This window comes from Megascapheus bottae, chromosome X, assembly GCF_031878675.1.
Source record: "Megascapheus bottae isolate mThoBot1 chromosome X, mThoBot2.hap1, whole genome shotgun sequence".
NCBI classification, from domain to species: Eukaryota; Metazoa; Chordata; class Mammalia; order Rodentia; family Geomyidae; genus Megascapheus; species Megascapheus bottae.
The window spans coordinates 12343348-12359584 of record NC_143547.1 but is presented as its reverse complement, the minus strand read 5'-3'; the positions used below and the strand labels follow the sequence as shown (position 1 = coordinate 12359584).

The window sequence follows — 16237 nt, the reverse complement described above, 5'->3', positions numbered from 1 at the left end:
AAAACTCACCTGTTCCTTTTGATTTGGGGTGGTGATTAACTATTAACTCAACTTAAATAAAGTTTTTTATCAATAACATTTCTCCTTGGTGTATTTTAACAATTGGTATCTTTGAAGATAAATATGATCTATTTCAATATTTGTGGGAATAGAATGTTTTAAATAGTCTTTTTTATTTTTAAGGGAGAAAACATCGTTAATGATGACTTTTTTTCAAGATATTTGAAAAGAGGAATTTATATTTTATTATATCAATAAATTATATCAATAAAATTCAAACTAAGTTTTAAACAAAAAATGAAATATGGCTTTTGGTTATGAAGTTATCATAAAATCAAAATCTTAAAATGCAACAGAAATGATTAAATATCAATTCAGAGTTTAATATATCATGAAATAACTGTCATCTCAGAACCTGGCACTAGTGGCTCATATCTGTAATCCTAGCTATTCAGGTGACTATGATCTGAGGATAATGGTTTGAAGCCAAAAGAAGCAAAATGTCGGTCAGACTTTTAGCTCCAGTTACCCACCAAATAACTGAAGTAATATTTCCTTAAGCTGATAGAGTGATAGCTTGGAGTGAAAGACGCCAACAACAGCCTGAGCCCCTGAGTTCAAGCTAAGGATGGGAAAATCACAGCCTAAAGCTCTCTGAGGAGAAAAGGCATAAAAGTCTATCTGAAAAATAAAGCACAAAGGGCTGGGAGCATGGTCAAATGCCAAGAAGAGTAAGGCCCTGAGTTCAAATTCCAGTTGTTCTTAAAGAAAAATATATTTGTAAAGGCCAATTAGCTATTTATTTTCATTGTAATAACAGGAAATTACACAGAGAAAAAAGAGTTTTTATTCACAGCAATAACATATTGATGATAATAACAATAACATATATGAGAAAATTAGTTTAACAGGAAATAAAACCTAAAAGAAGATACCCTAAAGAAAATGAATAGAAAGTTACTCATAGACAAAAGTAGCATAACTCTTAAATATTAATATTAACCTTTCCAATCCAGTGTTAACTAGATTTTACCAAATTATTTTGTTGCATCAAAATTCTTTTGGGGAAGCCGAACAGAATCTTAGGAAAAATGTTACCGAACCACATTATATATTGAATATAGGAATCATTATATAATAGGACCAAAATGAGCATATGTTTTTAATTACAAGGATAGTTTAACACTAGAATATATGTAAAGATCCTTCTCTGCAATACTGAGACCATGACTCAAAAATCATGAAACAACCATGCAGAAAAATGTAAAGGGTTTTTTAAACAAAAATCATTATAAATTTTGCCTCTGTATATATGTATGTGTAAGTGCATATATTATATATTACTAGTTTCACATGGGTAAGTTAAAGTTATTGGTCATGTGTGCAAGAATAAATAAAAATAAAATTCCTGAGAGCATGGCTGTAAAACATAATAACTGAGGGGAACATATGATTATCTGTCATTTTCTGAAGAGAGTTGAATCTTCATTTCAGTGAAACTTAGATCCAAATACATCTCCTGCCATAAACCCTTGAGAAGTTTATTTTTGTTTAGATAAATTCACTTGTCTAGCACAAATAGCCATACCAAATACAAAGTGAATTTAAGATGATTTGTGTATGGAGAATGTTTCAGTAAAATTTTTTCATTTGAGAACTGGTTATTTTTCTCATGAGAACATAGATAAGAAAAACTTTGATAACCCTGAGCCCAGAACTCCTTTTCAGCTTGGACAGATGCCGGGGACAGGGGAACTCATACATGAGTTGTTTGCAAGACAACGCTCTCAACCGTGGGAATGTTGTGAATGAATAAATACATTAACTATAAGCGACTACATCTTTTCCTGTCTCATTCCCTAAAGTTCAATTTAGATTTTGCCACAGAAATAAGGTTATGAGTCAAAGAAATCAATGTAAGAGAGAAAGACTCCACATGAATGTTTTTTTGTAAAACTAAAATTAAAAGCAAAGGTAAAAATAGAAATAATGCAAATGGAATAAAGGAAAATAACACAGAGAATCAAAATACATTTATATATTATATAAAAGTAATAGGGTTTCCTAGCATTTCTTCTTTCTTTTTTTTTGACAATCCTGGGACTTGATCTCGGGGCCTAGGTGCTATACTTGGGCTTTCTCAAGACTAGCATTTTGGGCTTTTTCCTGTGTATGTGGTACCAAAGAATGGAACCCAGGACTTCGTGAATGATAGGGCAACCACTCTACCATTAGGCCATGCCCCCAGCCCTTTCTTAACTTTTCTACAAATGAAGATCCAATTCTTTCTATCTATCTATCTATCTATCTATCTATCTATCTATCTATCTATCTATCTATCTATCATCTGTCCATCCATTCATCTATCTGTTGGGATTTGTTCTCCCTCCCTCTCCCTCTCCCACTCTCCCTCTCTCCTCTCTCCTCTCTCCTCTCTCCTCTCTCCTCTCTCCTCTCTCCCCTCTCTCCTCTCTCCCTTCTCTCCTCTCTCCCCTCTCCCCTCTCCCCTCTCCCCTCTCCCCTGTTCTCTCTCTCTCTCTCTCTCTCTCTCTCTCTCTCTCTCTCTCTCTCTCTCTCTCTCTCTCTCTCGCTCTCTCTCTCTCTCGCTCTCTCTCTCGCTCTCTCTCTCGCTCTCTCTCGCTCTCCACTTCAGAGGCTTGAACTCTAGGCCTGGGTGCTGTCCCTGAGCCAAACAGTAAACATCCTTTACTCTGTCTAAGGGTATAATTTTGATAGTAACACATGGGACTAGAGAAAGAAATGATCGGGATACCCTGATAACATTAGGATCAACAAAATTAATCCTGTTAATACAATGACAGATTTAGATTTATGTTTCTTGTGTGGTTATGTAGATAATTAACATGCCTGAGGGTTTACTGTAATAATGATTGTAAGTATAATATGGGGATTAGCTAAGCAGGCAACATTTAATTTGACATGTAAATGTATATCATATTTAGGTAATATAAATTTTAAACAGTTGATTAATTTATTTACTCCATGAATTATTATTGATTCATAAATAATTATCAGTTTGTGTTGTGTTCAATACCACAAACTACACAATAATTTTTGTAGTTTGTTGTTTAATTTTATTCACAAAGATCATCAGGTGTGTGTGTGTGTGTGTGTGTGTGTGTGTGTGCCGACACAAATGTAAGCCAGTCCTCGGGCTAAAATTCAGGGACTGGTCACTGTCACTTAACATTTCATTGAAGGCTGGCACACTAATATTTGAGCCACAGCGCCACTGAAGGTTCTTGTTAGTTTACTGATGATAAACCATGATCCACACATCTCAACCTCCTAAGCAGCTATGATTACAGATGTGAGCTATGGCACTTGGCCATCAGTTACTGCTTTATAATCCTTCACTTAACATTATCTTCCTAAGGATAAAGAGTATTTTTCATTTTCAAAAGGTAGGGTTTTTTGCCAGTCCTGGGGCTTGAACTTGGACTTTCTCAAGGCTAGAGCTCTACTAATTGAGCCACAGCACCACTTCTGGCTTTATTTTTATGTACATGATACCGAGGAATCGAACCTCGGTGTTCGTGCATGATAGGCAAGCACTCTACCAATAGGCCAAACTCCCAGCTCCAAAAAGCAATTTTATAAATGAAAATAATCCTTTATACTAAATTCCTCATTTGAGAAAAGGTCCTAAGTAATTATTTCCTAGAATCTTATTTTAAACATTAGTGACATAAATATATCACTAAGCATGTACATTATTTTTTCAAACTTTTACATTAATTTTTTCCAAGCCTGGGGCTTGAACTCAGGGCTTGAGCACTGTCCTTGGGCTTTCTCAAGGCTAGAGCTCTGTCATTTGAGCCATAACACCACTTCTGGCTTTTTCTGTGTATGTGGTACCCAGGACTTGAACCCCGGTCTTCCTGCATGCTAGGCAAGCACTCTACCACTAGTCCAAACTCCCTGCCCATTCATTTTTTAAAGCCTTAATTTCACATATATTTAAACTTATATAAAAATTGTATAAAGCAAATCAGAGGCCATGTCTCATTTACCAGGTATTATTTCTTCCCTTATTTTGAATAGCTAATGTAAAGAAAGATGCAGAGTTCAAAAATCATTATTAATGAAACCCATAATTTTTCAGAATATGTTCTGAAATTCAAGTGAACTCTCAGGTGTGGGGTGTATATTTTATTTATTATGTATTATTTATTATGGTGATAATTGAAGTTGTTTAATAAACAGGTTTAATTGCCTAGATAATTAGGTTACACTTAATAAAATAAATTAAGTCTGAGAAATGTAGTGTCATGTTAAGATAACAATTTCATGTAATAGAACACTGAATTATAGAGCATACACTCCAACATATACAACTTTTAAGCTGATTGAAAATTTCCAAGCAACATCGTGGAGTTTGGCCTAGTGGTAGAGTGCTTGATTAACATGCACAAAGACTCAGGTTCAATTCCTTGGTACCACATACATAGAAAACAGCCAGAAGTGGTGCTGAGGCTCAAGTGGTAGAGCTCTGGCCTTGAGAAAGTCCAAGGACACTTGCTCAGGCCCTGAGCTCAAGCCCAGGACTGGCAAAAAATTTCAAACAACACAATAGGAAAAAAAAATCAAAATATTATGGTTAAGTTTTTGTGTCTTATGGGTATCCAGATTTATTGTGTTTATTATGCATAGGTATTGTGTCCCTGTTAGGCAAAATTTTTTGTTTTAGAGACCATACTTTAGTGCAACAATCCTCTTTTCTAGAATTGATGTAATAAACATATCTCCTGATATCTCAGTTCAAAAAATGTTTTTGAGCATTTTGAAATTAAAATATAAGTTCATCTTAGATGAGCTTTGAATACCATTGGAAATGAAATATAAGCATAGTTTGATGATATAAGTAAAATAGTCATGAAACCAGTCATACTCATTGTTATGAGTTGTTTTTGGTACTTTTCTTTTTCTCTTTTGTCTGAGCATGAGACTTGAAATAAGAATCTGCTGCTTATCACTCATTGGTAGGTGTCCTACCACCGTGCTACACCTCCAACTCCTAATTTGATTCCTATAACTTAAACTTAAGGCTTGTACCCTGTCCCTAAACTTCATTGCTCAAGGCCAGTGGTCTATCATTTGACCCACAGTTCTACTTCTAGCCTCTTTTTAGCATTTAATTGAAGATAAGAGTCTTATGGACTTTCCTGACTAGGCTAGCTTTCAACTGTGATCCTCAGATATCAGCCTCCTGAGTAACTAGGATTATAGGCATAAGCCACCAGCACCCAGCTAGTATTCTTATTTTAAAAAATATGCCATTGACATATAATTTAAAATTTTCCTTAACAGTAAATTTAAATCATTTTCAAAAGAATGCAGTTTGAATCAAATAAGATAGTTATTTTATTGCAATAATAAATCTTGTTGTTCACTCAGGGTGAGTTAAGGAGATCTTATATTGTCATTGCTGTTATATTACAGCTTCTTAAAATGACATATCAGTTTTGTTCAAAGAATAAAATTTTCTTTTTCATATATTTTTATTGTAATTAATAGAAGGGTTACATTATATTCACCAGATAGAAAGTGCATTACTTCACATACATTGATACCCTTTCTCGGGCTGGGAGTTTGACCTAATGGTAGAGTGATTGCCTAGCATGCACGAAGACCAGGGATCGATTCCTCGGTACCACATGCATAGAAAAAAGCTGGAAATGGTGCTGAGGATCAAGTGGTAGAGCTCTAGCCTTGAGAAAATCCAAGGACAGTGCTCAGGCCCTAAGCTCAAGCCAAGGACTGGCAAAAGAAAAACATTGATACCCTTTCTCATTTCTTGGTTCCCATTTCCCTCCCCCCACCCCACCCCTCACCTTGTTTTCCTCCCTTCCCTATCTGACTTCAAATAACTAAATACGGTAAAAATTTTCTTCACATAATTTTTATAAAGTTAACAAATAAGCAAAAGAATCAGGTACATATTAAAACCTGGCACCACAGGGGAAAAAATAGGGTTTACCACACACTTTGATTAGGTATCTGTATATAACATGAAATTGTGAAAGAAGTTCTTCAAATGAATTCTTTTTTTTGCCAGTCCTGGGCTTGAGCTCATGGCCTGAGCACTGCCCTTGGACTTTCTCAAGGCTAGAGCTCTACCACTTGAGCCACAGCACCACTTCTGGCATTCTTCTACATATGTGGTACCAAGGAATTGAACCTGGGTCTTTGTGCATGCTAGGCAAGCACTCTCCCACTAGGCCAAACTCCCAGCCTTTTAAAGAAATTCTGAAATAAACAAATGCTGGCATGTTACCTAAGCTGGGAATAGCTAAATCAGGAACAAGAACAAGTGGGTAGATAAAGTGGGGAAGAAGCTAATCCTCTCAAGAACTTTATCTGAACATTGTTTCGGCTTGTCCATTATGGGTCTACGTAACATTTTTAGGGCTCTGATGAAAATCAGATTGCATCTCTTTTCTCACAAATAGATTTCTCTTTTCTGGTTTGCACCAAAATATTACATACATTTCCCTCCCTCTCCTCACTTCATTTCCTTTTTTTGTTTGTCAACATCCTGCAATGTAGTCCACACTGGTAGCAAATTTATATAGCCTAGCCTGGCCTGAAACTCATTGTATAGCTCAAATTAGACTCAAATTCACATCCTCTCTCTTTAATCACAACTCACATTTATTTTTATATTTTCACTTCTTACTCTTTTGCCTGTGTATTCCAAGACAGTATTTTGTGAACCACTGACCTTACCACCAGAAATAAACACTGAAATAATACAAAGAAAATGGGTGACATGAGAACTGCTTCAGGTAGTAATGTGACAGTATGAACTCTAAAGGATTTTGGTCAGTATCTAATCCAGGTCTGCCACTTACTGGTCCATAACCTTGAAAAACTGAGAGTTGTCTTCAGAGAGAATTTGATAAACTCTTTATGTAAGATTTGGGTGCGTAATCAATTTAAACCACCTGGCACGATGCTAGGCAAAGATTGAGTCTGTAATAGGGAAGTTACTACTAATGTATTTTTATTTATTTTTTGTGTGTTTGTCATGGGGCTTGACCTCTGGCCTGAGCTCTTCAAGGCTATCACTCTACTCCTTGAGCCACAGTGCAACTTCCCTAATTTATTTTGACCTAAGATTCTAACAACCTTCCTGTATAAAATTGAACTTTAAACCTATCTTAGAGAATATGCAAACTCTAAAAGATGTAGCTCAATTACAAGGCTGCTGTGCAAGTAAATCTGAGTAAGGTTTCCCAATTATAGCATGTTAATTCATTTGGGCGTGGGGTTGTTCTCCAGCTTTTAATTCACAAGCTCCTGTTTTGGGTAAAGGGATGATGACCTTTCTTCTAAGTGTTCTATCTCACTTATACTTCTTCAATTATTTCATTTTTATCAACAAATAAGCCTTCCCTTAGTTGTAGAAATTATCTTCCAAGTTATTTAAAATGTATTTTTTTGTCTTCTTGCCCTGGGCCTTGATCTCAGGTCCTTAGTGCTGTCCTGAGCAGTTTTGCTTATATCTAGCACTCTTATCACTTGAGCCATGGCTTCACTTCTAGCACATTCTGGTGATTAATTGGAGATAAATCTCATGGACTTTCCTGCCCAGGATGGCTTTGAACCTCCTATGTCTACCTCCTTACATATAACAGAATATAGCTAAACTACTCCATAGTAGGTGACAGGTCAGGAGTTTTTTGGTAGCTAAAATTTCTTGTGTATGGTTTGTGTAAGTGTATTTATGTGTACTGGCACAAATGCACAGATTTATTACATTCTTACCTCAGATGACGACTGCGGAACTGTTAAGATTTTTTTCCTCTTATGCACTAAGGCCCTTAATCAATGGCACCAACAAGAGGTTCTGGCCCTTGCTCATCATGCCTAGAGCTCCATCTATCCTACCACAAGGCCTTATTTAAATTATTTCACGCTGACAGAATTATAATCTCCTAATGTTTGACATTATCTTGATGAATTTAATACCTGGCTTCCATCTGAACCCTGTTTTCCTCATTCCTCCTCTCCTTGTCCATTCTGCTTTTGACACCACCTCACCATCTTGCTTGTAAAATAGCAGCTATTCAACTCTAAAAGCCTATGGGCAGATGCTGGATCTTCTATTCTTTACCATCACTAGTACTTCTAGGGGCTTCCAAAACGATGTTCAGTTAAGACTTGGGGAAAGCTATCCAAGTAATAAAAAGTAAGAAACTTGATTCTTAAAAGTTAATTTCTTATAGCTTGACTAAAGGAACCAAATCCATGTGTATGCCATTTATTATTACTAGAAATGGGCAAAAAGAATACAGTAAACTATGAATTAAACAATTTATTTTTGTCTTAACATTTTGTAATATCAGCTGTATTCCAATGCTTTTCATTTGTTTGTAAAAGTTCCTCTTCACATGTAGTTGTTACGGTATAAAGAATTTATCCACTTAAGACTAACAAAACTATTAAGCTTGGTAAATAGCAATAAACATGTCATATATTATGTTAAGAAACACACCAAATTAATCTTCAAATGAACACATGAAAGTTATACAATTTGATCATGTATAATAGGCAAAAAGAAAAAAATCTATTCTCTCCTACCCACATAATTTTTTATATAGACACTAAAATGGTAATTTTCCAACCTTCTGAAAAAGCAGTGGATATAGGAGTAAAACAATAAAGATTATAATCTGAAGTAAAATAAATCTTCAAATGAATGGACAAGTCTTGAGAATGGATAAGAACTGAGATATAGCATTAAAACGTTACAGGAAAATGAAAGGAGATGTACATTTTGTTCCCTCTAATTCAGACTTAAAAGACTAACTTCTTCAAACATTTGAGAACTCACAGACCCAGCTAAACATGAGAGGACTTGTGGGACCTAGCATGGGAAGGAACCCTTGCCTTCCCATAACCAACTTCAGCATTCTCTGCTTTTCTCTCTTCCTCTTCTCTCAAAGCTTGCTCATACAAGAGAGGAAAAGAACGAGGTTCAGTATCAGTGATCTTGGCTAAGACCTCCAGTACTTTCATCTTGGTAGTTTCAGCATAGGCTCTGAAACCCCACATGTACTCATAGCTGGGAGGATTACTTCCAGGTACCCGGTAGTGTTCCAGGTAGCCATCCTGTACTAAATCTTTGGTGATGAGTTTTCGAGGTTCCCCAAAAATTAAATGCTTCCTCCCGGCATATATCCCCAATGAATTAAGGAATTCCCAGATCTCTTCCTCACTGGCACTATTACCCCTCATAAAGATCACACCCAGGAGTATCATCACCAGGCCTGTTTTGGGAAATTTCCATCTGCCACTCAGACTGCTGTCACTGGAGAGGCGTAACTTGTTGATCAGTGTATAGGTTTCACTATTGGGATGAGATTTTCTCATCTCAATGCCAAAAATCAACTCCAGGTGCTCAGATGCTTTCTTAAAAATTTCAGGGAAGTTCTCTTTGCACTTCCCTTTCATGAGCTTCTGCATATCTGCCTGTGTAAAGTACTCGTTCTTTTTAAACTTCTCTAGCATATACTGCATCAATCTATTTGTTTTCCACTCAAAAGAATCTTTACACAGAATCTGGGGGGGGCATAATTCCTGAGAGGCAGAGGAACTTTCCTCATCTGCACCTTTATCAACACCCTTTGCACCCACATTGGAACCACCACCGCCAGCCCCTGCATTGTAAGATTCATAGGATTTTTCTGCCTGAGACTGCTGGGAATTACAGACAGAAGGCGAGCTGGAGGGTGCACCCTCATTCACAGGAGGGGAGGATGAGGACTCTGCCTCCTCTCCCTCAATGTACTGTGCATCCTCAAGAATCTGTTTCTCAATACGAGCCAGTTGACGCTTGGCACGAGAGCGATGCTTACTCTTCTGTCCTCGTGGCATGATAACTAGGCTCAGCTTCTGAGGAGACCTGAAAAAGCAGAAGAAATCTAGAGTGGAGGAATGAAAGACTACAACTACTGTCATCATGGGGAGAAGAATTTGGCTTTACCTATGCCCCCTCTTCAAGTTTCTTCAATCACACTGCTTAGAAACCCACCAAGAACCTTGTACAAGTCCTGAGAATCCTGTGGAGGAAATGAAGAGAATGTTAGGTCACTGAATGACACTGAACTTATTTATGGACAAGAGTGCCTGAAAGACAGTGAGGCCTTCATTGTTCTGGAATCAGAATCTTCTTGTTTTATATTTAATTTGCGGCAAGTTTATATCCAGGGCCATCCGCCTTCTCTTTGTTGCTCTGAAAATAACATTACCACCTCCCTTGGTACCAGTAAAGAAGCACACTGACACAACATCGTTCAGGACTCCTAGACAAGAGAGAAAATAAGGACCCTCATTGCTACATGCCTATACTGTGGTTCCCATAAATGCTTAGGGTCATCATCTTGAATTGTTTTGTTTTGTATTATTTGAGAATCTTGCAAGGCTCACCAGCTTCTTTTTTTCATTGAGCAAGTTCTCTATTGCACTAATTTTGCAAAAGGTAAAGTGAAGGAGTACATATATATTTCAATCTGCCAGGATTGCTTGGAAAACAGTCATAGTTGGCCACTTTTGAGATCAATATCACAACTGGCCTTTTTTTCCCCCCATGGCATACGAAATTTACTCATCTGATAACCCTATTGTATATGCCACAGACCAAGACGTTTATTTTTTGAGCCCTCTAGGTGAAGTGAATGGCCTTTGGCCCTCAGTAAAATACTCCCGGACTTTTCCGACTTAATGGCGGAAGGGCCCAATATGGCCGGGCTTTCAAGGAATCAGCAGCCTACAATTTTCGTGGATTCCATAGGATTCTTTTTAAACTCAAATTACTCACCAAGCCCCCTGACTACACTTGAAAAGTCTCTCACGAGACTTGAAGACACGACACAACAGCAAAGCGCCACACTTGAATATCTCAGAAGTAGAAGCAGTCAGCGTCTTTCACATCCGACCTTTCACCGCTCGTCCTTTTCCTCACTAGTCTTCTACTTCCGGCCATCCACTTCCGGCCCTCCTACTTCCTCTGCTCTTTTGGTCTCCCCTTTTCAGTCTACCCCTTCCGGTCTTTCCCCTCTAGTCTTGCCCTCCGAGTTTTCGCCACTCACATCTTGAGGTTCCATCAGAGAATTTAGTCCTGGGAATAGAACCCCCAACACAGGCGGACAGAGGCACGTTCCAAGAAAAACGACAAAAATGATTCCTCTGACTATGCTTGTGGCGAGGCTCACACTCTCGCGGATGAGTCCAAAGAATCCATTCTCAGGAGCATAGTGAATAGGAAATAAAATAGATCCCTAGCATAGTAGTCATGCAGTTCTTCTGAAGGTTTGTGCCTAGAATCCAATCTTATATGTTTTGAAGAAATGTGTGAAGATAGCGGTTCAAAACCAGCTCTGACAGGAAAGCCCGTAACACTCTTATGACCAAAAAGCCAGTCGTAGACGGTTGCCTGTAGCACAAACCTGTAAATCTAGATATTCATGAGGCTAAGATCTGAGGATAGTGGTTCAAAGCCAGCCTGGGCACGAAAGTCCATGAGACTCTTATCTCCAATTAACCACTAGAAAACCGGAAGTGGGGCTGTGGCTCAAAGTAATAGAGTAGTAGCCTTGAGCTGAAGAGCTCAGTGGCCAGGTCAGGAGTTCAAGCCCCATGACCGACTAAAGAAAAAAGCCAGATGTGGAGATGCGGCTCAAATGGTAGAGCATTATTAGCCTTGAGCAATAAAGCTCCGGGGCAGCACCCAAGCTCTGAGTTCATGCCCCAGAACAGATGCATACACACGTGCACATACGCATGCAAGAAAAAGTACCACTAGAGTTGTGTTTGGTTTCTTTTCTTTTGTGAATGGCACCCTCAAGTCAGTTGTCTTGATTTTTTTGTATGTGTGATTCTGGGGCTTGAACTCAGGGCCTGGGTGCTATCGCTGGGCTTATCTTGCTCTGGGCTACACCTTAAGATTACAAGTATGAGCCACCAGTCTGACCATTTTGTTTTTCAGTACTGAGGGTCGGTTTGATTTTTGTTTTGTTTTCTCATTTTTTTCTTGTTATTGTGAAGATGATGTACAAAGTGGTTATAGTTACATAAATCAGATAAATAGTACATTTCTCTTTGAGCTATGTTGCACCTTCTTTGGCTCTCTCTCAGGTTTTCCCTCCTGTCCTCATCCAGGAGTTGTGCAGCTCAATTTCAACACAGTGTCTAGTGAATACCACTGCTACATTTGTTCACCATTTGTCCCTCCATTTCTGGGCTGGCCTTACCTCCCAAAGACAGATAAAAGAAAAATCAAGACAAAAAGACAAGAATTAAAAAAGAACACCAACAAAGGAAAAGAAAACCTCATGATTCCATTTCCTGGAGTTTATCTCAATAACTATTATTTTTTATGTGATCAGATGCAGATAGGCGTTGCGCCTATGTGTTCTTTGAATTCCCAAAACTATCCACTTTTGGTGTCACTTTGTGAGAACTGTACAATTTACCATGTCTCTGTATTTTTCTTTTTTTATCCGCCAGTGTCATTACTGAGTTCTGAGATTAGGAAAAGTCATTTGTTATAGGAATATTCCACTACTTAAATCACTTCACAATGCTTTCTGCAATTATTTTTCAAATAAGACTTCTTCTTGTTTGTTTTACCAACTCACTTAGAGATCCTTCTATATCCATTTGCAAAGTAGTTAGGGTTGCAATTATGGATCAACATGCCTTGCTCTTCCTTGATGTAATTAGTTATTATCTTTAACTTTTCCATAGTTGATTTCTGTCATGTTACACTGTAAATCTCAAAAGAATGAAAAACTGAAGGATGTTTTTACAATACTTTTCTCTGTGCTAAATACTATGCACTTTTATTTGAGGCTATTTTCTTTCTGTTCAGTTCTTAAGGTTTCATAGTTGTCTATAAGGAACTTGCACATGTTTGTTTTATTAGGTTTATTTTGAATACTGTTGCTTTTCTGAAAACTGTATTTTTCATTACATGTTCCAATTACTGATTTTGACTAGGCTCCTGATTCTTCTGTAGTGCTTTTTGCACTAGTTTTCTTACACATTTAAATCTTTTCTGGATGATTTAATTTTTTTGTACCAGTCCTGGGGCTTGAAAGCAGGGACTTGGCACTATCCTTGGGATTTTTCAAGGCTAGTACTTTACCATCTGAGCTACAGCACCACTTCTAGCTTTTTGTGTATATGTAGTACCTAGGAATTGAACCCAGGGCTTCTTGCATACTAGACAAGCACTCTGCCACCAGGCCAGGCTCTAAATCCAACAAATTACATTTTTCTAAGGATGAACATTTTCATTATTATTAGAATATTTTACTTGTACATAGCAAAGCAGTGAGTTTCACTGTAACTCCATGCCATTAATGCTGGGAGTTGAACTCAAGAGTTTCACACATGCTGACACATGCCTCTATCCAATTCTGCACACAAACTTTGTGCTTCCCCTAAAGTAGAGGTAATAGGTGCAAACCATCTCACCTAGCCATTGATTGAAAAGGAGCCGTCAAGCTGCTATGCTTGAGCTAGACTCAACTCTTTATCCCCCATCCCTACTTCCCAAGTCTCTTGGGATACAGGCTTTAGCCAATATAACCAGCTTCACTAATATTTTTATACAAGCATACAGCATACTTTTATTTTGTTCAACCCCTATATTTCCTATTATCTCCCTCTTATTGTTTTCCACATGCTTAACAGCCCTTCTTTTACATTTATGGTTTTTTCTTTATTAAATTCCCTGATAGAAAATATGTGATATTTGCTTAAGTATAGCTTCATTCATTTTCTTATAAGAAGAAGTTTCTTGTAAGAGAAATAATTTATATTTATCTGTATAGATTTCTATTATATATACACACCATCTTCTCATTAATCATTTATATCTGTTAGTGGACACATACTGGTTCCATAAAGTACATTTGTTAATGTGCCCAGATAAATATATTTAGGTGTATCTATAATAATCTGCATTTCTGCTTTGAATTTTTAGTTTTTGTTGGCATCCACTAATTGCAAAAAATGTGATTTCAGTAAGTCAATACACACATACAATCTGTTTTGTGAAATTCACCACCTTTAAATCCCCATTTCCTCCTTTAAAAATAATTTTAAATACTGGGAGCCACAGATACATGTCTGTAATCCCAGCTTCTCAAGAGACTGAGAACTGAGGATCATGGTTCAAAGCCAGCCAGGCAACAGTTGTCGTGACTGCCTGTCTTATCTCTAATTAAGGATCAATAAAAATACCTGAAAGTGGAGCAAACAGTTCAAATGATAGAGAACTAGCCTCTAGCAAAAAAGCGTAGAGACAGCACCCAGGACTTGAGTTCAAGCTCCAGGACCAACACACACACACACACAAACACACACACACACACACACACACACACACACACATACAAATTAATTTTAGATTTCATTATATTTTCTTTTTTTTATTTTGCCAGTCATGGGGTTTGAACTCAGGGCCTGTGCACTGTCCTTAGATACTTTGCTCAAGGTTAGCACTCTGTGCAAGCACGCTACCACTAGGCCACACTCCTGGCCCTTATTATATTTTCATGCATGCATATAAAATATTTGTATCATATTCACTCACTTTCTACTTTTGCCAGTCCTGTACTTTTTAAATTTTTTGTGCCATTCCTGAGGCTTGAAATCAGGGCATGGGTGCTGTCCTTGAGCATCTTGTGCTCAAGGGCAGTGCTCTCTATCACTGGAGCCACAATTCAATGTCAGTTTTTGTTGGTAGTTTATGGAAGATAAAAGTCTCTTGACTAGTTGGGCACCAGTGACTCATGCCTGAAATCCTAGCTACTCAGGAGGCTAAGATTTGAGGATCACAGGTCAAAGCTAGCCTGGGTACTAAAGTCTGTGAGACTCTATTCTTCAGTTAACCAACAGAAAATAAGAAATAGTGGTATGGCTGAAGCAGTAGAACACTAGCCTTGAGCTTAAAATCTCAGGGACAGTGCCCAAGTCCAGAGTTCAAGCCTCACAACCAACCAAACAAAACTGTCTCATAACTGACCAGACTTGCTACAAGCTGTGATCTTCAGATCTCAGTCTTCTACATAGCTAGGATTACAGATATGGCCACTAGTATCCAGCTTGATCTTTTACTTTTATTCTGCTTATAAATTTATATTTAAAGTAGTTTGTTACAAATACACTTGTGTTGAAATACATTTGCTTTGAGTATGTAATTAAATTTAGATACCTTTATTAGTGTGGGCCTCAATATTGGAGTAGTATTCCTATACAATACAGAAGAGAGACTAAAATTCTCATTCTTCATCCTTTTTTCAGGGCCATTTGTTTATTGTTCCTTAGTCATCTCCTACCATTACCTGCAATGTATGTGAGTTCATAGTTTCATAAGCCAACCAGGAAGATAACCTACTCAGGAACTGAATCTACTGGCATCATGATTTGAGACTTCCTAGTGTCCAGAACTATAGAATTAAGTATCTGTTAGGTCTACATTTTGCCTTACCCTCCATCACTGTCCATTTGACCTACAGTCTCTAGCTGCTTAAAACAAAAACAGACTTAAAGGTTTTTATCTCTCAGCTGTGAGATACCTTCTGGGGACATGGTATTTATTCAACATTTCTACAAGGGGACTAGCTTACCACTCTCGTTACATAAAAATCCCATTGAACTACTGATTTATAACTGCAAATCCCAAAAGCTAAATACTATAAATTTCTATTTGTTTTCAGCAAAACAATCTCTTATAAATAATAATTGGACATCTCCCCCATTTTCGTGGGGAATGCTGATCCTGGGTTTGAACTCAGGGCCTGGGCACTGTCCCTAAGCTTTGTGCACAAGGCTACTGTACTACAGGCACAGCTCCACTGTTAGAGATAGGAGTCTCATAGACTTTACTGCCTGGGTGGGCTTTGAACCGTGATCCTCAGATCTAGCATTCTGAGTAGCTAGAATTACAGGCATGAACTACGACTGCCTAGCAAACACTTTCCTTTCAAAATTACACCTCTTTGGCTCAAGCCTTCTATAAACAGGGTCCAGATTGTTACCTTAACATCCAGTTATCTTACGTGCTCTTAAGAGTATGCTCTCAATAAATGTTTGATGAATAAACATTTAGAAACAATCTAAATTATAAACATTTGTTTTTTATTTTTATTCATTCCAAGATAAACTTTGAAATGTTTAATTTTACTAGAAAACAGTACAA

At 37.5% G+C, this 16237-nt stretch overlaps 1 protein-coding gene across 1 annotated transcript; it reads right to left on the bottom strand.

The window, feature by feature from the left end:
* Positions 1 to 8411: 8411 nt before the first annotated feature.
* On the bottom strand, positions 8412 to 10072 carry LOC150040489 (melanoma-associated antigen B4-like). The gene is made up of 2 exons (XM_090326185.1): positions 10013 to 10072; positions 8412 to 9931 (listed from the first exon to the last, which is right to left on the bottom strand). Exon 2 carries the CDS (start codon positions 9901 to 9903, stop codon positions 8869 to 8871), a length of 1035 nt encoding a protein of 344 aa, XP_090182311.1. The 5' UTR covers positions 9904 to 9931; positions 10013 to 10072; the 3' UTR covers positions 8412 to 8868.
* Between the last annotated feature and the right edge of the window lie 6165 nt (positions 10073 to 16237).

What these genes read in the sequence shown, in the direction of transcription:
- LOC150040489 (XM_090326185.1), bottom strand. Translation starts at nt 9,903, where the DNA reads ATGCCACGAGGACAGAAGAGTAAGCATCGCTCTCGTGCCAAGCGTCAA.